This window comes from Phytophthora parasitica, assembly GCF_000247585.1.
Source record: "Phytophthora parasitica INRA-310 unplaced genomic scaffold supercont2.15, whole genome shotgun sequence".
Classification (NCBI taxonomy): Eukaryota; Oomycota; class Peronosporomycetes; order Peronosporales; family Peronosporaceae; genus Phytophthora; species Phytophthora nicotianae.
Genome location: NW_008649001.1, coordinates 169,563 through 192,542, shown reverse-complemented (window position 1 = coordinate 192,542; position 22,980 = coordinate 169,563). Strand labels below are relative to the sequence as shown.

The 22,980-nt window shown below is 49.7% G+C and overlaps 10 protein-coding genes across 10 annotated transcripts in view; 5 read left to right on the top strand and 5 right to left on the bottom strand.

Moving 5' to 3' along the window:
- The window catches only part of PPTG_08040 (acetate-CoA ligase), a gene marked incomplete at its 3' end in the record, with an annotated part of 4,638 nt that extends 4,210 nt beyond the window's left edge, over nt 1-428 (top strand). Inside the window, exon 2 of the mRNA XM_008902941.1 lies at nt 220-428. Within this exon, the coding sequence (XP_008901189.1) occupies nt 220-428 (209 nt within the window). The remainder of the gene's footprint in view (nt 1-219) is intronic.
- A 2,331-nt stretch (nt 429-2,759) lies between these two features.
- PPTG_08039 (hypothetical protein) lies at nt 2,760-3,170 on the bottom strand (the record flags this gene model as incomplete). Its single annotated transcript, XM_008902940.1, has 1 exon — nt 2,760-3,170. One exon carries the CDS (start codon nt 3,168-3,170, stop codon nt 2,760-2,762), a length of 411 nt encoding a protein of 136 aa, XP_008901188.1.
- A 1,430-nt stretch (nt 3,171-4,600) lies between these two features.
- Nucleotides 4,601-9,289, top strand: PPTG_08038 (hypothetical protein; the record flags this gene model as incomplete). Its single annotated transcript, XM_008902939.1, has 2 exons — nt 4,601-9,166; nt 9,236-9,289. The coding sequence occupies 2 exons, from the start codon at nt 4,601-4,603 to the stop codon at nt 9,287-9,289; spliced, it is 4,620 nt and encodes a 1,539-aa protein (XP_008901187.1).
- Nucleotides 9,169-9,658, bottom strand: PPTG_08037 (hypothetical protein). The gene is made up of 2 exons (XM_008902938.1): nt 9,517-9,658; nt 9,169-9,445 (listed from the first exon to the last, which is right to left on the bottom strand). Exons 1-2 carry the CDS (start codon nt 9,619-9,621, stop codon nt 9,392-9,394), a joined length of 159 nt encoding a protein of 52 aa, XP_008901186.1. The 5' UTR covers nt 9,622-9,658; the 3' UTR covers nt 9,169-9,391.
- Nucleotides 9,659-9,767: 109 nt separating this feature from the next.
- On the top strand, nt 9,768-10,211 carry PPTG_08036 (hypothetical protein; the record flags this gene model as incomplete). The annotated part of the gene is made up of 3 exons (XM_008902937.1): nt 9,768-9,911; nt 9,989-10,072; nt 10,146-10,211. 3 exons carry the CDS (start codon nt 9,768-9,770, stop codon nt 10,209-10,211), a joined length of 294 nt encoding a protein of 97 aa, XP_008901185.1.
- Nucleotides 10,212-10,319: 108 nt separating this feature from the next.
- On the top strand, nt 10,320-14,252 carry PPTG_08035 (hypothetical protein; the record flags this gene model as incomplete). The annotated part of the gene is made up of 1 exon (XM_008902936.1): nt 10,320-14,252. The coding sequence occupies one exon, from the start codon at nt 10,320-10,322 to the stop codon at nt 14,250-14,252; it is 3,933 nt and encodes a 1,310-aa protein (XP_008901184.1).
- Nucleotides 14,253-14,258: 6 nt separating this feature from the next.
- PPTG_08034 (hypothetical protein) lies at nt 14,259-15,403 on the bottom strand (the record flags this gene model as incomplete). Its single annotated transcript, XM_008902935.1, has 2 exons — nt 14,259-15,202; nt 15,283-15,403. The coding sequence occupies 2 exons, from the start codon at nt 15,401-15,403 to the stop codon at nt 14,679-14,681; spliced, it is 645 nt and encodes a 214-aa protein (XP_008901183.1). The 3' UTR covers nt 14,259-14,678.
- Nucleotides 15,404-15,754: 351 nt separating this feature from the next.
- On the bottom strand, nt 15,755-16,326 carry PPTG_22309 (hypothetical protein; the record flags this gene model as incomplete). Its single annotated transcript, XM_008903345.1, has 2 exons — nt 15,755-15,818; nt 16,145-16,326. The coding sequence occupies 2 exons, from the start codon at nt 16,324-16,326 to the stop codon at nt 15,755-15,757; spliced, it is 246 nt and encodes an 81-aa protein (XP_008901593.1).
- A 43-nt stretch (nt 16,327-16,369) lies between these two features.
- Nucleotides 16,370-16,824, bottom strand: PPTG_22308 (hypothetical protein; the record flags this gene model as incomplete). Its single annotated transcript, XM_008903344.1, has 2 exons — nt 16,370-16,609; nt 16,687-16,824. 2 exons carry the CDS (start codon nt 16,822-16,824, stop codon nt 16,370-16,372), a joined length of 378 nt encoding a protein of 125 aa, XP_008901592.1.
- A 1,844-nt stretch (nt 16,825-18,668) lies between these two features.
- Nucleotides 18,669-22,080, top strand: PPTG_22307 (hypothetical protein; the record flags this gene model as incomplete). The annotated part of the gene is made up of 5 exons (XM_008903343.1): nt 18,669-19,177; nt 19,267-19,495; nt 19,565-21,088; nt 21,165-21,718; nt 21,762-22,080. 5 exons carry the CDS (start codon nt 18,669-18,671, stop codon nt 22,078-22,080), a joined length of 3,135 nt encoding a protein of 1,044 aa, XP_008901591.1.
- Between the last annotated feature and the right edge of the window lie 900 nt (nt 22,081-22,980).

The following is a 22,980-nucleotide window of genomic DNA, read 5'->3' as shown; positions in this document are numbered from 1 at the left end:
AAGAAACTCTGAGCGAATACACAAAAGAACAATTGGAGGAAATCGACCCAGCCTGCGTTGTTGACCAAGTGTGCGATGCATTGCGACTCCAGTATGGTGATATCTTTGCGTCTGCGTTTTTTCAAGTCCCGTGCAACTGCCGAGAAGTGCTCGCCGCGGTCCTCTCTCGCCGTCGTTAGGGATTATTTGATCGTATCGGTCGTATAGATTTGACAGTAGATAGTCTTCGAAGCTTCGGATTGTTCCGATGGGGCGAAGAAGGCCATCTCGAATGCGCTTTCATTCTTCTTATGATGTTGATGCGGAAACTTCCAAAGAAGCTGGGTGAAGTAGACAATTTCGACGAGCGTCTGACGCGTTCTGTGTTGGTATGGCAGCGATTTGAACAATTCGTGGCGTTCTACCGTCGAGTGAAATCGATTGCTTAGTCTGAGACCCCGGTACCACTATCCACATTTCACGCGGGCGCTCGTCTTGGTGCAATCCATAACATTCTGATTACAGAGCCGAGTTCACGCACTGTGGTGGAAGCGATACACCAACAAGATACAACATCCGGTCCAGATAATTCAACGTGTTTCACAAATCGTGACGGTGGCGTGAAGGTTTCAGCTATGAATACAATCGTCATCAACGGCGCTAGTGCTTCAGCCGGCGATTTATATATGCGAGTGCAATTGACGGTTGGCGACCAACAAGTAAAATGCAACGAGGTGATTCAATGTAAACTGCTGCAAACAAAACAGAAGATAAACGAAGACACATATGCCAAAGAGCGAGCAAAAGCAGTGAACGGAAGCTCGGATGTGTTTTTGCTCGTCACACCAGCTCAAGCGACCGAGTTTGCTCTTCCTCCAAGATGTGGAATTGTTTCAAGCAACGAATTTGGCCGATATTTTGGACCGTTTGCAAGTCGCGCGTATCGAAGTTTTCTGGAGCCACCAAATATCAATACTGCTTCGTTTCATGAATTACGTCGGATAGAAGGCGTGGGTGACGCAACTGCCTCGAAGATTATCGCTGAGAGAAAAAAAACGTCGATTCTCGAATCATGAAGATGCGTCGAATCGAGTGTTTCCAAACAAGAAAAGCAAGACCGCCGAGATTCTGGGCTGTATGCATTGTGATGACGCCGGAGCTGATTTGTAAGTTGATCTAGCTTGGCCGTTGTGCAAATGGACATCCAGCTGCGTTATTCCAGATCCAAGGGAGCGCTTTTGGCGCAAGGCGGTCATATTTCATACAATCGAAGTATCCATTTGATCGACATAATTTTGTCTTTCCCCCAGTTCAGTGTCATGGTTGTATCCGAGTCGTTAAACTAGAGGTGCTTGCATTGATCGGGAGGGCAGTGCATTATATTTTGATCAATTATTCCTGAAGTAATTCGGATAGAAAAGGATAAGCAAATCTTACCTCCAAAAATCTGTTGATTTGAAACAGAAGGTGATGGAACCAAAACATTCACTTGGATAAACTAAACTTACTGCTTAAATGATGCTAAATCTTAAATCTACCAAATCAGACCCAGTTTGATTCGGCAACCCCAACCCTATATCAAAATTTGGAGAATAAAATAGGAGTATACAAAGTAGTACTACATCACAAAAAGAATGCTTTGATTACAACTGAGAGTAACTCCCTAAATGGGAATTGCTCTGTTTATCTGTCTCATTTCAGCCATCCACTATGCGGTTCTTAAAAGTAATGCTCTCACTTTAACCGTGGTTTCCTCAATGTTAAATCGCAATCGAGGAGGTAAGAAAAGAGATAATAGGGGGAGAGCCATATTTTATTAGTTTGATGCATGCACGGAAGTCGCCACAGATTAGGATGCATGCATCCTAAACAACACAATGAGGAATCCAGCACAAATGCTTTTTTTTGTTTTAGCTAAGCGGAGTATTGCGTTTGCACTTGATCTCGTTTTATTTGGAACTCAAACTGAAGCAGCTCACGCCGATGATGTAATTCTATCTCCCGCCAGGCACCAAGATCGATGTTGGTATTATAGTCGCGTCTCTCATTGCGTCTTGGTTCATTTCGAGCTCTGGTAACGCTTGGGGCACTCGGCAGGCTTTCCAACAGCAGGCCGAACCTTGTTATCAGCTTATCAGGTATTAGCTTGGGGTTATTTTGCATGCGATGAAACCCGGCCATAAATATCCTCCAAGTTACTACCAGTTTGGTAGCCAAATTACTATCAGTATTATTTTAATTTACTTAAATATATTAACACTTTGTAAACAAACCCAAATTTTCAGGAAAGAAGGCAAAATAATGTAAGGAATTGGGAATAGTAGCGGAGAATTTCTTATAATTATTACCATACTCAGCTGTAGCTTGGCGAATGAGAACAGCACGATCGATCAGAAAGCAGCTGAACCAACGCGAATGTACGGTGTGTTTGAAGCACAGTGCTTCTGCACTCTTCAAAAGAACGCGGATCAGAGTCACAGTAGATTACAAGTACTTGAACCGTGATCGCTTCTTCATCGCTGAAAAAGGAAATCACTGGATTGAGTCACACACCTAGCGGTCGCTGTGGGGTTCTAGACTCTTTGAAACATTTATTACTGTCTTGGTGAGGCTGCAAAGTAGAGAGAAGCATCACTTGGTACAACTAACACAGTTCTACCAGTGGTAAGATTGTTTGAAATCTGCCTCGACTGAGGCAAAAGCTGGAGAAATTGTTAGCTGCTGTGAATTTGCTTCTTAGCACTGATCTACGAACAGCGGAAGGCCTTGGACCTTCAGTCTCAATCAAATAGCGAGAAGCGACGACGACGGCGGCGGCGATTGTCGTTGCTGTCATCGCTGCTGTCTTCTTCCTCGTCGTCGGACGAACGGCGACGGCGGCGACGGCGGCGCCTTTTGCGGCCACGTTCTTCTTCATCTTCATTTGTGAGCTCGTTGGTCGCGAGCAAGCGCTCAGCGAGCGCATCGCCACCGGTGGCAATGTCAGCGGTTGTAGTGGCTCCCCTCAGCGCTGTGACCTTCGAGGTGTCAAGCGCATTGCCGGTCGCCACCAGAGTGGCTCCGATCACGGTTGCTACGAGCACGTAAAGACGCATAGCAGCAGTAGTTGGAAGGTCAAATTGGCGCGGTGGGTAGTAGCTATGCTGGAGAGAGCGAATTGCCAAATGTTGTTGTTGCAGGACAAGAGCCATGATTGCGATGCTTGTGTGGTGACCGACTGGGTCGACAATAAATTAAAAAGGGATGATTCACGATCATCAAGAGCAAGAAGCAATTCTTCGGGAATCAGAAAGCCAGAGGCAGGAAATCTCTCGTACACAGGATCTGGTAGAGACTCTACCGTAGAGTCTCCGTCATCGTCGCAAAGCAAAAATTTACATAGTTTGTGGGTACCAGAACTGGAGTTATTTGCTCCGTTCTCAAATACTAAGCTACGGTTAGAATTTAGATAAACAGTTCGGATTTGCGTCACGTGCTCATGCTGAGCAGTATTCTATGGGTCACGGAATACTGCTAGCAGCATGCAAGTGCTTCAGCGAGGAGTCTACGGGAAGGCTTTGCTGACGATTCTCAAGTGGTGATTATGGCACTCTGACCCTACAGATGTGTTAGTTTCATTATGATATTGAACCATTAGCGCAAAACTATAAAAAAATCTATATTGGCTGGTTCAGCGAAAATGACGAATTGTGCGAGCACGACCTTTTAAAAAGGGTTAAAGTCAAAATTCACCTCTGGTAGTGAAAAGGTTAATGAAAGCGTTACTAGGTAAATTGCTTTCCCTAGTTTTCAGGCTGTTTGGGGTCGAATCTGACGAAGTAGTTTTAATACTTCAAGTACTGTAATTGTTCGTTATTTGGCAAAACAAGCAGGATACGCTGTGCTGCCCAGCGTTTCCTCCTCGATTGGTTCCTATGTTTGCTCACTCAGCCTGGCTGAGTCAGCTACCAGGCTACGAACGCTAACGCTGCCAGTGCAAACATGTAGTTCCCTTACTCGCAGTCAATGGTACATGGTACTGGTATTTATTTTACCAGCCCTGATGGCCAGACCGATGCCAACATTAGAGGGAATTGGACTCTATCGTCTCCCCACCACAAAAGTTGTGGCGGTGTCGCCACCTGCTTCGCTCGTCATCGCTTTCATCGAATTCATCTGGCAACACATCCGATTTGTTGTCTTGCCCAAGGGTTTCCAGAATTTGGCCAGACACGTCGCATCTCCTTTCAAGGAAGGATTTCAAGGAAGGATTGCTGGCCGCCAGCACATCGACCGCAGAAGCAAGCCATACGCTAAAAGAGTTAAAGGAGTAGTAAGTACTTATCAAATACTGCCTAGGTGGAGTTTTAAGTCCTAAAGAGGAACTTGCTCATAGTCCAATGGTATTCACATGGCAAGTCGTGCCTGCCCCACTGTTACATGTACCCCTCAGGTACCTACTATCCGACCAGGAAGAGCAGAGCACAGTGCTTTCTGGGCAGTTGACAGCATGGCTATCCACGGTGGATTCCACCGGGACGCTCCTGGATTGATTGCGTTCACTTTCATAAACCTAAATTTTTCAAATCAAAATTTACAACAAACTTAAAATTCAATTTCAAACTTACAATTTCAACCGTCGATGGCTGCATCCGGCAGGCGGCGGCGCAACGGTTCCCTGGGTCAGATCCCGCTGAGCTCAGGCGAGATCGAGCTGTATTCACGCCAGGATGAGGCGGCACGTCGCCGACGTCGGCTATTGGCCGTGCGCGAGCAGGAGCGTCGTCTGGCGCAGCAGGTGACGCAGCGCTACCGCGACAATCTGCAGAAGTTGCAACGCAGCAAGAGCAAAAGGGTCCACAAACAGCTAACCTTGGAGCAGCAGAAGCTGCTGACTGAGCTGCATGTGCGCTACCAGTATTCACTACAGAATATGGGTACAGCACACCGTAATGCGCGGTTTAAAATGCTGGAGCTAATGGAACAAGCCCAACAAGAGAAGGAGAAGTGGACGTACAACCGCCAAATTACAGGTAAACAACGGACCATGGAGGCTGAAGAAGCTCGGGAGCAGGAGGAGCAATTGAGGACGGCGAGACGTCGACAGGTGCAGCAGAACATGGAGAGATTGAGACTTTTAAGCGGCCAGCAGAGACAACAGGCCAGTGCTCGGGCCAGACGCGAACAGGAGGTGGCCATGCTACGCGCTAAAGACAAAGAGGAGATCGAGAGACTGAAAAGGATGCAGAGTCCCGAAGAGGTGTGTATTGTCCCAAGGCCACGAGAGAAAGATGTCTTGTCGTATCAGTATACGAGGGCACATTGTCATGCAACGACGTCGACAGAGGAGAGGCCGGTGACGGTGATTCGACATAATAGAAAACACCCGACAGCTATGCGTGGAGAGGAAGAGGCGAAGAAATACAGCGAGGAGATGGATGTTAAGAGGGAGCGCGATAGATTAATAATGGAGGACCAGCAGCAGACGGCGACGCAGAGAGGAGAAAATGCCTTAGAGAGTATCACGTCGAAGCAACAAGGCCAACAAGCGATGGAGTGGCTGGCATTGGTGGATAAAATGGAGCGACATACCCGTGGGTGGGAATTAGGAGGTGGAGACGACTATTCTGTGGATGCTGGACAGGTGGATAGAGAACGGAACGATCCCGAACAAATGGCGGAGCGAGCGTTTGCGCGAATGCTTGAGCTTGACGAAGAATCGGTCGAGTTGTCTGTATTTTCGATTGCAACGGATGATGATCAGTCTGTTGGGTTGGCTGATACCGGTCAAGAGAAATCTGACGGCGACAAGGTTACGAATGCAAACGCTGACTACAAGGTGAAACTTAAAGCTACGGAATACCCAGGTTCTTTTGATTCTGTTGATGGTATCAAGGCAAGGAAGCCTGGTAAGAATGCCCAAGGTGAAGGTACGATGGGAAAGAGTGGTCCGCAAGAAGGTGGTGAGGTTCTGTTGAAGCCAAGGGTTGGAAGGCACGTGAATAACGACAAGTCAGCGGAGAATTCATTCGCCGACGATGGCAGGCAGCGTGGAAATATGTCGACAGATAGAGGACATTTGCAATGGGACTCACACGCTAAGAGTGCTGGAAGTGTTGCAGGTGACGATGATAGGGGACAACGCAGGTACGAGGAGGAACGTCCTGAAGGCACCGATAGTGAAGAAGAGGAATTCGACCATGACTCGGACCGGTTGAGAGATGATGAAAACTCCATGCAGCGATTAGATAACCGGTCCCAGGAAGTTCGTGGTTTTCGCTTGTCGAAGCCACAAAGTCGACCAGTTACAGCACAAAATGAATTTTCTGATCCAAGTGATAGCCGTGGGAAAGCTGGTGACCGCTCTGTACTTGATGTTTCCAGCGAGAACGGTCAATCCTCTTTATCTCTATCGAGATCGTCTGAACATGCAGTGCCTAGTGGGAGTCGTCACAGTTCATCAGGTCTAGATGAAAGATTTGTGGCAGATGAGGAGGAGTTTTTCCGTACTGGACGTTATCTCGATACTCGACACAGCTCTGATTGTGCATCGATGGAGCGGAAAGAAATGCACGATGATAGGCCGATTCCAGATCGGTATACCTCAGAGATTTATCCTGGAGAGGAGCATGCGACTCGCTCGCATGATGATCGAACTGGCTCGGAGTATGCTTTTGAGTCGGATATTGCTGGGGATCGTCATCTGCATGGAGACTCCTCGGCTGCATCTTCTCGAGCAGAGAGTCGTTTAGGTCACGATGGAGAGGAACGAGAGGGTGATGAAGCTGGGCACGAAGAGCGTGATAGTCGTGTCAAGAGATCGAGAGACCAAGTTGTAGTAGCACTGCAGAGCAACGAGAACTCGGTTATTCTCGATAGAACCGAATGCGATGAGGTGTCTTCTGGCTTACGAGATCGTGACGTAGAACGCTTGCCAAAGCAACCAGTTCAACTTAGAGATCAAGATCACTTGGAGTCAAGCCATTACTCTGATACCCAAGCATTCGAAGTATGTCTTGGGCACTTATCCTCAAGTTCAATCCTTTCAGACGACGAAGAAGTCCGTGATGATAAAAGATCTCAAGAAGGCAAAAGCTCTATAGTGGCTCAAAAGGATGAAGACGATCGCTCGGTATCCGAATCATCTTTCGCTCCCAGTCAAAAGTCTCTTTCACGTCTTGATGAAGTGGTAAATGCCAGAGCGAGAGCGCTTGAGCAGCGGTTCATCGACCAACACATGTTGTCGTTCTCATCAGAGGAACACAGTGAAGACGAGGAAAAAGTCGAGACAGGAGTGCGTCGCTCATCTGGCGACAGCAGCGATGCACATCCTCCTGTTAACGTCAGTCCGTATGATCCGTATCGCCAGCAAATGGATCATCGATCGCGAAGAACTTCAGCTTCTTCTGTGACTCAATACTCGCTACCCCCTTCGGACTCTCAAAGCTCGTTTGACGACAGCTTCGACCAGTCGCGTCCTGGATATGGTGACGATAGCTTTGTAAATGAACTCGTACCGATGTTCCCAAAACGCGCACTGCCTCAGCAATGTCTTGAAGAAGAAAATCAAGCGGAAGAGGAGTTTGATGTCCAGTTGGTGGCTCCAAATATGAGCAGAATGCTGCCAGCAGAACGAAGAAGTTCATTTAATCGAAGCCGGCAATACCCGAGTCAGCATCAACTCCCAGATCATCTTCGTCGCGAATCTGCATCTGACAGCAGTCGGAGTTCCTCAGAATCTTCATCTTCAGACGTGGAGGCCAAGAGTGTTGATACCTCCGTGGAACAAGCACGAGCGCAACAGACTCGAGCGGCTCCAAGCACGACCACGAGATCTCGCAGGGATAGTCACGCTGACACAGTTGAGCATCTCGATGACAATCGGTCCGATATTTCCAGTGAGTCCGGTGTTTCCAGTCTTGGTTTCGCTGTCCAGTTGAACCTTGTGGCTGGAACTACTCGAAGACGCAATAAAGGGGCCAATCGGCAAGAAAAATTCAAGCGTGGAGACAATCAACAACGTGAAGAAGATGGCCGAGATGATGAACTAGACAATGAAAGTGTCGCTTCCAAACGAAGTTTTGCATCCAGTTCCAGCATGCCGATGGACGCTCGCTTCAACTACCTCGCCAATATGACATCTGCGGTAGGGAAGTCGCTGCCTCTGCATCTCCGGATACCAGCTATGATTTATGGTAACAAGGATATGACCAAGCCGCCTGCACCGATGGATTGGTCGGAATCGTCGGTCTCTTCTTTTGCAACTGCCAGTGAAGATCCCGATGGAAGAGCTCGACCTACTCGCAGAATTTCTCGCTCGGACTCAAGTTCGAGTGGGTCTCCTCTCGAGGAACAACGTGCTATGGATGGATCGGATGCAAACAGCGACAACGATAGGAGCAGTGAAACTGGAGAGGAAAGAGCCAAACGCGTGACTTTCGACAGCATCAAGAAGAAAATCTCGGCGCTGGCACCGCCTCCACTGGGCTCACTCAACATGAGTCGTCCACCTCCACCCATGCAGACCTCTGACCGTCACTTTGACGAATCTCAATCGTCTTCGGATCAGCATTCCGACAACACTCCGTCGTCCGGAAGACGTCATTTACCACCGCCCCCCGTCGGTTCAATCAACATGAGTCAGCCGCCTGCCATGCACAACTATCGCCGCAGCAACCAGTACGGGAGCGAAGAAGAAAGAAAACACGATGATTCAAGTAGTGACGCGTCATTTAGCAGTTCAGTCGCGAGCTCTCAACGTCACAGTTTGAAGAAAGCGGAGAGAATAGTCATCCCCGCAAAGAAAGCGAAGGGTAATAGTAACGACAGCGATGGAGATGATGCTGGAAAGGAGATGTCACTGGCTGAAGCTTTCCAGAGACGCCATCCTCGCTTCGGTCAGCGCGTTGAGAGTCACCAGGACAAGCTGAAACGTCAGAGGGAGAAGCAACCAGAGCAGAAAGCAGAGACTCTAGAGCAGAAAACCACTGCAAAGCGTGATACTGCTCCAGATGACCTCCCTCCCGAGAAACAGGAGCTGCTCAACCGCTTGGCTAGCGGCAGTCGGGCCAAGATTTCAAACCGCGAGATGAAAGAGCGCAGTCGTCGACTGTACCATCAGCTTCCCGAGGTTGTTGAGCGCAAGCGTCAAGAAGAAGTGATGCGCAGACGACGAGAGCGACTCAACGAGCTGCGCGAACAGGAAAAGGTGCGTCATAATGTGAGAATCAGTTATGATGGAGTTGTTTGCTGACCTTTGTTGTGGCAATTATTGCAGGAGCGACGTCTTCAGCAGAAACAGCGTCGACAGCAGCAACTGCAGCGTCGATAAGGAGCTTAAAGCTGCAACTTTCTCTATTTGCATGAATATTACTATTTAGAAACTTGAGATTTGCTGTCCTGAGAGCTTCTATCCACACCCCAGTTGATGAGGCTATTCATTCTTCTTGGGGGGTTTGCTGGTGTTGTCGCTGAGGTCTGGGATGGTCTGTAACCAAGCATTTATGTATCAGTGAGCACAATGAGTTATTACAAGGAATGCTATCCATTAAGACGCACCAGATCAGGCTTGAGGACCGCGTGCATTGCACTGGAACCCGCGAAGAGCGAGCCCAGCGTCGCGCTGAACAGGAGGAAGTACTGCTTTGCCGTCACCCGCGCCATTACGAGTAGTAAATGCAAATGAAAGGCTAGGTCACTCATTAACGTCCAATCAAAACATCGCAAAACCTGAGGCTCATCAATTTCCTGTTCATTTCTACACGCAGCATCAATAAGACACAAGCTCGACTGCTTCTGTTGGAGTGACGATGCTTCGTACCGCTGTACGTCGCTTCTCCACTGAAGCGTCCAAGCAGATCCCGAAGAGACAGCACAAGAAGAAAAACCAATTTGCCACGGCGGGTCTTCCGCTCGTGCTCTTCATCGTTGGTGGATATGTGGCATTGACGCAGGTTAGACCAAGCTGCAATTGAGTTGTGAACTATAGTCCTGGTTATTAATTGCTTGTGGGTTGTCCATGTGTGCACAGTTTGTCGGTGGCAAATACGAAGCAAGAGATCACTTGGTGAAAAGTCAATCGGAGCATTTGTTCAACTTGGAGGAAGAGCACAAGGTGCGTCGACAATTGGCACATTAGAATTGACCACAACTGACTTAATTTTTCATATTGTTGCTGCTGCTTGCAGAGAATGACCAAGAAGCTGGCTCTGGACGACTTCGAGCTAAAGCCTGTGCCCAAGCCCAAGGACTAAACTTTAGCTAGTGTCCATCTTACGTAACCTTCATGTAGTCCATCTCCTCCCTTAATTCCGAATCCCTTTTACTCTTTCACATTATCGACAAAATTGGCCACGTAAGAAATGTTGTCGCGTTCCCGGCGCGCATTGGCGCCCGATTCCAGCGGCCCCTCGCCGCGTTCCGGCTGCTTCGTACCGTTCATCTTCTTCCTGGGTGTATTGATCACATGTTTCGGCTTCATCTTGAGCGAGTGGGAGCCTGTGGACCGCAGTAACATTGGCGGTGTCAAGGCTGAAGACTTCCTCTCATACGGACCCATCGACGTCGTGTATACGTGGGTTAACGGCACCGATCCACGCTGGAAGAAGGAGAAGGAGTTCTGGCACAAACACTGGATCGCTTCATTGACTGGCCAGCCGCTGCCCGTGTGGGGACAGGAGGCCGATGTTAAGGGCAAGGACGACTCGAACTCGGACAACCGATTCCGAGACAACGAAGAGCTCCGCTATTCTCTCCGTTCATTGGAGAAATATGCGCCTTGGGTACGTCACATCTACGTGGTTACAGACGGTCAGATCCCTTCGTGGCTCGACATTGAATCCCCCAAGCTCAGCATCGTCAAACACCGCGATATTTTCGCTAATAAGAGCCACTTGCCGGTGTTTTCTTCTCCTGCTATCGAGTGGAATCTGGATAATATCCCCGGACTTAGTGACATGTTTCTATACTTTAACGACGATGTGTTCCTGGGCTCTCCAGTGCGACCCGAGGACTTTGTGAGCCAAGCTGGAGTGCAGAAGGCCTACTTCGCATGGGAAATCCCGCTGTGCTCCAACAGATGCTGGGAGAGCAGCTTGGCCAATGGACGATGTGATAAAGAGTGCAATGTTACAGCCTGTGACTTTGACATGGGGGACTGTGGATGTGACGTGAACCCTCTGGATGGATCGGTGACGTGTGATGCAGAGAAGATCGCGAGTATCTTGGAACAATCGCCCAAGCCGCCAAAGATTGGGAATCATATATGTCAAGGATTGTGTCATTATCAGTGGCTGGGAAATGGAATGTGTGATCGTACGTGTAACGTGAGCTCGTGTGCGTTTGATGGAGGAGATTGCAGAGTGGTGAAGCCCTATGACCGAAACAGACCTTATCTTCACGACGAGGAAGATGAAGGCATGTCACCATTGGTGAAGGACTTGTGGTCGGCGGATGTGGAGTTGAACCACACACTTGTGCAGGTGCCATTGGATGTGAACGCGACGTACATGAATCTAACGGATGCGTTTGGCGTCAATGGCAGCATTTTGAGTGCTGCTCATGATAATGAAGAGCTTGTTCGCTTCGCTTCTGTATACGAGAAGGAAATGGTGCTGTTACTAGTGTTTGGTCGCGATTCGGATGCCAATCCGATGACGAGTAGTGTCCAGATCACAGTTGTTGGTGAAGATGCGGAAGGTACTCCTATCCAGTTGGACTTCTCGCTGATGCGTGGAAAGAACCAGATTGAAGAGGTTACGAGTCCTGCTCAAGTGGAAGGCGTTGAAGAGATTTCCAGCGGTGTATCCACGTTCCAAAATACCAGTATCCGGCCTCAACTCATCCGTCTGCCTTTTGGGTTTCGACAAGCTAAGTTCCGCAATGTTATGCCTTCTACTGATGAAGAAACAGAGATAAAACTTGCAACGGCGTCAGAAGATGGAGAGGAGGTTTTGTTAGATGGGCAGATCGCTGTTGTTGCAAACAAGTTGGCTAACAAAGTGCCGCTTATTGAGGTGTTTCTGCCGTTTAACATCACAGGAAAGAAGCTGAACGACGGCGATATTCTAAACCTCGGATGGAACATGGACTTGCGGCTGCATAACGACGTAAAGGATATCGACTGGAGTGACCACGATGTTTGCCAGTTGAAGGTGCCGAAGAAGAAACCAGCGACACAACCTGCTACTGATGATTCTGCTGGTCAAGCAAAGAAAAATATCGCGGACGGCAGGAAAGAAGGTTCTGTAGCGGGTGAAGACCAAGCTGAAGATATGATTATTCCTCTCCTTGCGGATTCACTGGAAGAGAAGATTGAGCAGAATGACAAGACGCTAGATGCTGCTCAGGATGAAGCTAATCAGGACGAGAATATGGAGGCAGAAGTTGCTGAGTACGATGGCGGTATCACGAAATGTCGGCTTGCGGATGACAACCGTGGTGTCATTGTCACTGTGCGAGTTTTGACGAACCACGCCCACGCTATACTCTCTGCTACTGGAGTTCTTGACGACGAGGAGAAGGAGAGTGAAACAGATGCTCCTGATACTCCCGAGACAAGCAGCTCTGCAGCTAGTGATACGAATGGAATTGATTACAGTGCAGTGAACAAAATGATGGAGGAGTGGAAGACGAGTCCGCAGGCCGCTGACGGCCAAATCTGCTTCTTCGATGCGGACCGTGCTGATCCGTCACGTTATCGCTACTGCTTCGCTCTAGCACTGGGTCACTACCACTCGGAAGAAGTGGAGTTGATGCACAAGCCTACGCTCTGGGCTCTCTTGCATCCGCCCAAGCCTAAAGTAGTGTATACGCCATACACGGGCGATGACCCAGCTTTACTTGAGCTGCTTGACCGTTGTATTGACACCACCCGACGTCTCATCGGCATTCGTCCTCGACTGTGTTACAAGAACGAAGTGCCTATCCCGCGTCCTGCCAAGGACGAAGATAAAGTGGACTTGCAAAAAGAGAAGGAAGAAGAAGGTCGTCGTCTCGCCTGTGAAGCCCAGAAGCGGCGATTGGTTCAACGTGAACAGCGCGAGAAGGAGGAGCGAGTAGCTCAATCCAGTGGCCTCTTTGGAGGCTTGAGTCGCCTCGTTGGGAACATCAAGACGACCGTCGGTCTTGGACATGTCGTGTCTACTAACGAAAGCTTGGATGACGTCGAATACGCAGACGTCTGTGGTCCTGCTGAGCCTAAGGAAGAAAAGCCCAAGATTACACTTCGAGACGCACAAGCTCACCTCTCCAAGGACACGTTTGGAGACTCCCTGCGTTATGTCAACAAGCTGTACAACCGCGCCTTTGGCAAGCCAAAGACATCAGATCGACGACGTGTACCATCTCACATGCCCTTCTTGCTGCAAAAGTCTATCATTCGTGAGATTAAGGACCACTGGACCAAGGAGATTCAAGATACGAGTGCTCATCGCTTCCGTCACCCTCAAGACATGCAGTTCAGCTTCTCATACTTCCATTATCTGATCAACCGCGCCAAGATCCACCCTCACACATTAGAAGAAATCTGGAGAGAATACCTGGACGCCAACCGTAACGGGATCTTGGACGAGAACGAAGTGCTGACTGCTGCTAGTCTCGCACACGGCGACGCCCCGCCTGAGGATTTCGTGAACGAAGTGCGCGAGTGTGTCCAGCCTGAAAAACGCGAGAAGGTTCGCGAGATTCCGACAGCTGAAGGAACACTGAGACTCAGCGAGACGTTGACGCCGTATATTACTCTGGAGAACCTCGAGCGATGTCCTTCAGTACGTGACGCTCTCATCAAGAACGTACGATACGAGACCAAGGTGGAATTGATGCCGGAGACTGAAGTTACGTTCCACATGCTAAGTGACAATTTCAAGTTTGCATGGAAACAAATGATGGGCACGCGAGCACGACGCACCAAGTTTGTGTGTATTAATGACGACATGAAGAACCCGTCGACTGCAGTGAGTCAGATCCTGCACGAACTGTTCCTGTCTATTTGGCCCAAACGCTCGCAGTTCGAACTACCGTATCATCTGAAGAACCGCTATGCGCACATCGACGAGTTTAATGCTGCACAAGAGCGTCGTCATCTTGCAGCAGCCATTGCAGTCGTGATCTTACTGTTGATCGCTTTCGTCTTCCGTGCTGAGCTCCGTGCAATGTTTGGCTTCCAGGACATCGCGCGGGCACGTGCTGCATCAGCTTCGCAACTTACTCAAGACTTCCAGCAAGCTCAAGATGAAGAGGATAAAGAGGACGACGACCCAACGAGTAAGCGACGTCCAAGGAAGGCGTCGGCCTAGAGAAAGTAGAGGAACGCAATGAAAGTAAGTGCATTAACAATTGAGGAGTTGGCATCAGATGTTTGTGGGTTTAATGCTTTTTGCGAAATAATGTAAGGAAACGTTCAGACGTTGCACTCTCTTCTGCGTCACATCGAGGAGAAAACCCCCGTAGTCTTTGGTCGATAGAGCACGAGGTAGATGACTAACCGACGGCCCTCCACCACGCACGTCTCGTTGGTCTGGAAACGGGAAAAATAGCAGAGTTACGACAGATCTGGACGTTGGGTGCCTTGATCTGGTAGCTTTTGGCGTCTGACGCTTCGGCGTGCAGCCCATAGAATAATGAATAGTAGTAGAACGGGACTGGGTTGTCTATAGAATACCTGGGCCGCGGAGGGCCAAGGCCTGGCTGGCCACGTACGGCCATTGCTGGCCGTCGATGGCCTAGTACACGTCTGGCGGCTGCTGCTGGTGGCCGATGCCGGAGCTGGTGCTGGTCTGTAGGTGGACCCTCAGTGTGTAGTTGGCCTGCTCTAGACGCTTCATGTGCTCGGCGGCCTGAGTGGCCAGCTGTTTCAGCGCGCTGTTCTCGTTCTGGACCTCGTCCTTCTGCTGGTTCTGGATGGCCACGGCGCGTTTCAGCAGCTTGTTCTCGCTCTGGAGTCTGGCCACGTCGTTGGCCTGAACGGCCACACGTTCCTGTGTCTGCTGCAGCTCCTGGCCGAGCCGCTGGAAATCGGCCTCCTTCTTCATGATGAACTGCTCGTACTCGGCCCTTATTCGGGCAATCTCTGCCTGCTTCACCTGCTCAAAGTACTCGACATGGCGCTGACTGTACTTGGCCACGTCAGCGTCGTCGGTGGCCTCGTCTTGGCCGCTAGTTTCGCCTACTCCGCGACGCTGACGCTTCCTTGAGAGGTCGAAAGAGTCGGCCAGTCGCGAGCGCTTCTTGAGGCCGTCAGGGTAGACTATAGACATGGCCAGAGACAGAAGAAGGTGGGAAGACGTGGCCACATGCATGGAGAGCAAGAGAGAGAGGATCAAGTACCTGGGGAAGCTGCAATGGAAGCCATTGGAATGGAATTCCGCAGTCCGTAGGTGGGGAGTTTTGCTGTGGTCGAGGCGACTCGAGGGAGCTTCGCTGACTGGGGGTTTGTATGCGACAGCATCACAGGAGCCAGAGAAGGGAATGTACCAGATTTATGGTACACCGAGAATGATTGCGTGATATGAAAAAGTAAAGCGTTTCCATTGCTCAAATGAGGTTAGGTTTCAGGAAAATATTTACTTTTTGTTAGATTACCCTACCTGTTACTAACGACATGCGTCGGGTCATAGAACGCGTCTGACGCAAGGGCGCATATGCCGCGCTTTTAGAAAACTGAGCATGGTTCCGATATCAACACGAAATACGGAAGAGAGACATAGTACACATTGATCACAGGATACACGTTGGTAAGAGATTTGCTTAGGCTTGTCGCGTCTGGATTTCCTCTCAAGACGGATGTATCGTGCTGACATCAATTGTAAGCGCGTTTGTGGTTGAACCCACTGCGACCTTCAGCCAGTGGTTCGTGTAGTAGGCTACATACATCGATAGTATGCTGAATTGGCAGCATTTTGAGCCCCTTTCCAATAATGGAGTTTTCTTACATTTTTAGCGATTAGTTTCGTATTGCTTAGTGGTAGACAATGTCCCACTCGTCTTTCGCTCAGCAGATGTCAACCCCTTGATAAGTTTGAACTGATGGCGTACTGCCTCGGCATTCCAAATAGAGCCCCCCCCCCCCCCTTTGAACCTTTGAGGTTGCTGAACTTTGGTAGACTACACCATTTCCAGTCCAAACTGGGGCATCCACTAGAGCTGAGTGAGACAGCGCACGGCTATGACCATTGATTAGGGCACCAACCTTAACAAGTCAAGCTCGATGTGCTCTCCAAGCTCCTCCTCGAGTCGACTTTCGGTTGGATTGTGGGTGGGGACATTGTCGAGGACAATGACAATCGTCCGCCCTTCAAAATGCCGCTGGAAACTCTCCAAACAGTTAATGGTGGTGTAAGCGCGCTTGGCAAACTCCGCATCCTCTTCCATACAGATGCTCCCCCGTCGAAGCTGGTGCAGCACGAGGACATCTTCAGTCGATACTGAACACTGAACTTTCAAGTTCTTCCCGTGAGAAGGGGGGACGCTTGACGACACAATGCTCTCCTTTCACAGCGCGGCCTTGCAAACGAATGCAAAAAAGATTGTTGTTGGATTCGTCGTAGTACACAACGTAGTCGCCGTCCGCGATGTGTATAATAAACATCTCCGCAAAAAGTTTGCACTTTACTTTATTAACTTCATTGTTACACATCGAGGGTTCACGACAGGCCTACATATACATGCAGATTATCAATAAAATAAATGTTAGATCACACAATAATATTTTTAAACAAATCATTCTGATACCTGCTTAACTGCGATCAGTTTGTTTGGCAACTTGACTCTGATTGTAGACGTGGACAGCGTCACTCCGAAGTCATCCACAACTCGCTCGCTAAGCCGCTCTAACGAAAGCGTGCAGGGTTCTTCCAGGTATGACTTCATCGCAGTGATAATTCATCTGTGCACTTCGTTGAGACGTCGCGCGCACTACCGCTCTTAGGTAGAGTAGGATTCCCAGAATTACAGAGTCGATAGGCTGCAGAGCGCAAAATTCCGTTGTGCCTGGCGACTGTGAGCCAGTCTTTCTCAGCCACGTAAGCGCTCAGAACGCGTTGGCACTCCTCCTCCGTGGCAGTTTCCTGCTGATTTGGCGAGAGCATCGGAGACGCAGCGATATGGCGTAGCTCTGGCGGGTGTCCCAGTTTGGACTGGATATGGTGTAGCACGTTATTTTACTGTTGATCCATTTCACTGGAATTTAAAGTGCCTTCAGTATTGTTTTCAATAGATAAAGAGGGCTGTGGCGACGGTGCCTTTACGTTGTGCTTGCGTCGGTAAAATGTAGTAAACCAGATTATATGTGCTTTGTGATCAAGTGCTTAACAGTCCGCCCGTTGTGAGCCTTCATCCGCAGCCGCTTGGTCAAGCCGATTTCGCACAAGGGTTCCAACCCGCCATTCCATCATGCGTAGTGACCTAAGTCGATCAGATGGCGCAAACATAAACCTGTACTGAGTACCAGCGCGGTGGGACGTGTGGGACTTGAATCATATATCGCGCCATTGTTGGGGAGACCCCATTACGATAGAAATTTCGAACAGCATAGATGAGTAAGAAATGCTATGAAAGCCTACTTAGAAATCATATCTACCCGATTCCACTCCTGCATCCTAGCAGCATGTAGAAGAGTCATCTGGTTAAATAACGCTCTCCGTGAGTTTTGGACAGTGCTAGTAAAATGTAGTCCTTCTGGTTCCACTTGTGCTCCGTCTTTGGCGGTACGAACGTCAGCCAACCTGTTTATTGAATTTCCGCCGAATTTATAAACGTCGTACGTGATAGACACGTTAGTGGTGGAAGCACATTCTCGGTCATCAGTCCTTGTGTGTGAGTTTTGCACTGCAGACTCAGCACCTCATTAATTCGGTACATACCATAAAAGGACACAGCGAAGGACTGTAAGCGAGTCGCCGCTATGAATTCAGGCGATTGTCAAGTGCGAACGCTGAGCGTATTCAAAGAAATAGGGGTAGTCTGACGCTGCATAAATTCGGTACTCGCCCGCATCTATAGCCCGCGCATGAACTACCAAACAAATATATATTTTTTTGATTGCAGTGCCCGTACCTGCTATCTTGATCACCTGTGATTACCATTCACTTGTCTAATTCTGTCGGGTCTCGGCTTTTATAACGGTCACAGTAGTTGCTACAGTCGCACAAATCTTTTCCGCTGACTGATGAGATAGCAAATCGAAAGCAGATACGATTTTCTGAACACAGTGTTGAGCGGGGCAAGCGCTAACAAGCGCCATAGCAGCGGGGGTTGCAGCCCCAGAAGCCACGGCGCATGGGTTTTGAAACAAACGAAGCATGCATAGAGTAACCACGAGTTGTAGTCGATCGCAGGCTAAGCTAATATACTCACTTCTACAGTTGATCAAGGGTGACAAACAACAAAGAATGCTTTAGCTGGGGAGTCGCTCCCAGCATGGAGGAGTCCGACGAGGCAATGGTGCCTCACTCTGGGACGGGGATGCCGATTGCGGTGTACCCGCCTCTATCACCTAATACAGATCGGGAATTGACGTTGACCCGGGAAACAACGACACGAATGGCAGTAATGCAGGTTGGGGAAACACACCGCCAAGTTGAAGCACTGGCCCAGCACTCAGCGGCCGTGCAGCAAATGACTGGCGAGCAGCTTGGGCAAGTGAGCGCCAGCAGGAGCATCTGGCGGCCAAGACATCGGAATATCTTCAGCAACAGCACGACCGTCAGTCGGCCATGCACGAGCAGCAGCAAGATATAATGCAACAAACGGAAGAGCACCGGCGATTCCTAGAAGAACAGTTCCGGTTGTTGAAAGCGGCTGAAGAAGCTGTGGGTCTACAGGGGAAGCGTCTGGAGAGCCTAGTAGAGGCGGTGCAGCCTCATCTTCAAGCGCGCTGGGGTGCGTTCGAGCAAGGAGCAGCACCTCCATCGGGGAACCGCAGCTCTGAGACGCCTGTCACAGTAGCTGCTGGAACCAGCCAGCCGGTACCCCCGATATACCGAGGCAGCTCTAAGAAGGAGAAGCATGACTTCATGGATAGTTACGCCATCTCTACACGTCGCATTAAAGCTTTAAACCAAGGCACACAAGCGAGCATATTTGTGATGCCTCTTAGTGCCTGCATCGAGCAGAGCACGATGGTGCGCATTTGTGGCTTTGAATTATTCAAGGATGAGAGAGATGTTACAGAAAGGGAATGGAAGAACTACTTTTTGTCCGCTCACATCCCAGATCACACTGTGTACAAGACCCTGGAGAGAGAAGTGAAAAGTCTTTGCATGAATATTGAATTGCAGGATGCTGAATCACGTCTTTTGCGCCTCATGGCAGATTATACACTATCGTGGATCGATTAAACATGGAAGACGTGATTCAAACAGAACCAAAGAAAGTTATCGGATATTTAGTGGAGGCTCTACGACCACCAGCATTTAAAGCGACTGTGAAAGATCAGTTGGGGCGTCAGATCCACAAGGCGACTAAGTCGAGTATTCAAGCATTCTTGAAGTGGCTTCGGGTTGAGCTGGAGGGGTTCATGCGATTCGAGGCTCACATCGCGGTGCACGCAGCACCATAGAGCAGTACTAATTTTCCGCCGTCATCTGCATCGACCGGACCGGGAAAGAAGGGCCCGCGAGGAACTGGAGAAGGTAAGGCCACGTCGAGTGAAGCTAAGCCGGCGACGGTGTCGTACAAAGCGAGGCCTCCAGCGCCATCGAAGACAGAAAAACCAGACAAAACGTGTTTTAAGTGTGGCGATCCGACCCATGGTGTTTTCCCATGCCCGAACATTGCTAGTCTACTGGAGGCGAAGGAAATATACGAGAAGAGCACTGGAAAAAAGGTGATGAAGCCCGTTTTGGTAGCCACTACCGGGGGAACAACGCAGGAGACGTCTGCATCGATTCCGTGCCTGGTGATGGGAGCTGTGGAGACTTTAATCACTCCCGACAGTGCTGCCTCCGTGTCTCTAGTGACAATGAAATTGATTAACGACTTGAAGTCGGCCGGAGGAGAGGTGGAGATGCAGCCTTTGGCAAAGCCATCAGGCGTGACCGGCGTAGGGGATAAGACCGTTTCTGTTAGGACCAAAGTGAAGCTAGATCTGCGTTTTACGACTCCAGGAGAACCCTTGATTTTGAGGACCGTAAACTGTTGGGTCACGGAGGACAGTCTTCCGGCTGGAGTTGGCGATTCATTGCTCTCGTATTACATCATGGAGCATCTAGGCTACAGCTCGAAAACATTGATTGCAGCAGCTCAGAGTTTGCAGGAAATTTGGGATATGGGGGATGTTGAAGACGATTGTGAACTGGGTCTCTCAAAGGTTCTTGCGTACTCTGAAGCGCCTTCGGCGATCGAGCCGACAGTAGAGAAAACCCAACTGCACGACGACAAAGACCGTGCGTGTTTTCCAAGTTTCGACGGTGCAACCCGATCGGAAGATGATGAAGTGGCTGCGGTTCTGGAAGAGAAGCTTGCGGAAGTTAAAGAAGAGGGGGCGTCCCGCGAGTATGTAGAGCAACTGCGAGTCGTGCTAGTGAAGTTCAAAGACGTGTTCAGACTGAAAATCGGGAGGGATCCACCCGTTGACATGCCTGCGATGGAAATAACACTGAAACCTGGCGCAGTTCCAGTACGGTGCTGGGCTCGGCGCAACTCACCAGAGCACCGTGAGTTCTTGAAGAAGCATATACGTGAATTGCTGGAAGCTGGCTTGTGTTACAGGAACTCTCAGAGTAAGTGGTGCTCACCTCCGCACGTGGTGCGGAAGCCTGGAGTGGGAAATTTCAGGATGACTGTGGATGTAAAACTAGCAAATGAGAAAGTTGAAAAGGTCGTGTGGCCAATACCGATTCTTGAGGTGGAATTTGATCGCCTACGCGGATCGTCCCGTTACTTCTCGCTAGATTTCTTTAAGGGAATTTTCCAATTCGTCATGGCGGTGCACTACCCGGAGATTTACTCTATTCTAACTGAGGACGGAGTGGTCACGCCCACGCGCGTTCACATGGGAGGAACGAACAGCGTGGCACATGTGCATTCGACCGTGCAAGCAATGTTCGCGGAGGTGTTTAACAACGGGCTTCTCATCTGGATAGAGGATCCCTTGGGATACGAGAAGGATGATGTGGGTCTGTTGCAGTTGCTGGTAAAAGTGCTGGAAATTTGTGCGGACAAAGGGCTGAAGCTGAACTCGTCGAAGTACGCTTTTTTACTTGCGTGAGGAACTGTGGTGCGGGCGCGTGGTGTCGGGCGAGGGTGTGCGTTACGACCCCGCCCGCTTTGAGGCACTGGTGCGATTGCCACCTCCGTCGACAGGGAATGAATTGCAGCAGTTTATATGCGCATTGAATTGGATGCGCAGCTCACTACCAGCGTACAATAAGTTAGTGCATCCGCTAGTACAACTCGTGGAAGAAATCTACAAGAAAGCGGGTGGTCGGAAAAAGCAACTTGTGCGCAAGGTTGCTTTAAGTGATGTTGGCTGGGGCCATGAACATCAAGAGTATTTTGAGCGTTGTAAGACGACATTGAGCAAGGCGTTGCAGCTGGCGCACCCGGACCCAGCCAAGCGTTTGTGCATCTTCACGGAAGCCAGCGACCTGCACTGGAGTGCAGCAGTGACTCAAATACTGCTTGACCAGCAGCACCAGCCCCTTGGCGAGCAAGAACACCAACCGTTAATGATGCTAAGCGGGACTTTCTCGGGATCAGCTAAGCGTTGGGCTATAGTTGAGAAAGCAGCCTATGCGATAGTGGAGAGTTGCCGGCGTGCACCGTGCGGATGGGTTCGCTCTTTTCACCGATCATCGAAATTTGAGGTACATTTTCGACCCGCATGGAGTGTCCAGTGCAGTACCCAAGTACACGGCCGACAAACTTCATCGCTGGTCTCTACTGCTGATGGCTTATCGCTACGACATCTTTGATATTGCAGGAGATGATAACGTGTGGGCCGACTTACTATCAAGGTGGGGCTCGACGTTTCTAACTATCAGTGCAATAAGACATCTGCAAATGCCTTTATCGCCGCAGTTGGATGCGGAGTTTGTGTGGCCTTCACTTGAGGAGTTTCAACGCGCACAGGAGAGTGCGTCACTGCCTGAGGGAGCCCATAAGTCGGACGACAACAGCATCTGACTAGTGAAGGGTGACAAGATCTGGATCCCGGAGAAGATGTCGGAGCTAGAGCTCAGCATATGTCGTGGGGCATTTTGGCGTAGCGGGGCACCGTGCTTCGGAGGTGACTTTCTCAGCGATTTCTGCTAAGCTCTATTGGAAGAGCTTGAAGGAGGACGTCGTGTTTTTTGTGAGACGTTGCTTGCACTCTGCGAGTTCGACTGGTGTTCCACCACTGTCACGCCCATTTGGAGAAGCTGTCGAGGTGATAAGCCCAATGAGCTGATCCATTGGGATTACCTGTACATCGGAAAAAGTGACTCAGACTTGCAATATGTGTTGGTTATAAAAAAAAACGATGCATCGAAATTTGTCTGATTGATGCCTACAGATGCAGCAACGGCTGACAACACTTTTGACTTTCTCATGGATTGGTTTGGATGTTTCGGTGTGTGCCGCTTCTGGGTGAGTGACCAAGGTACCCACTTCAAGAACAAGGTAATCGATGGAATAAGCAATGGGATCTCATCATCACTTTACGACAGCTCGTTGCCCGTGGGCAAACGGCACAGTGGAGGTCGTAAACCGTGAGATTCTGCGGTGCTGCCGGGCACTGCTGTCCGAGTGGCGACTGCAGCCGACAGACTGGCTTCGCGTAATCAAAATTGTGCAAATGGTCTTGAACCATTCTCTCTGCTCTGCTATTGATGGAGTGGCCCCTGTGGCAGCCAAGACGGGGTTAAGGGCCATGAACCCCACGGACCCCATTGCGGTGCCCGAGCCGATACAGGTGACTACACTGGATGAAATTAAGCGCAGCAGGAGTGAGAACATTGCTACGCTACAAGCGGCGCTAGCAGACATGCATAAACGCACATCAAAGGCGAACAAGAAAAAAGGGCAGATAGCAAAAAACATCGT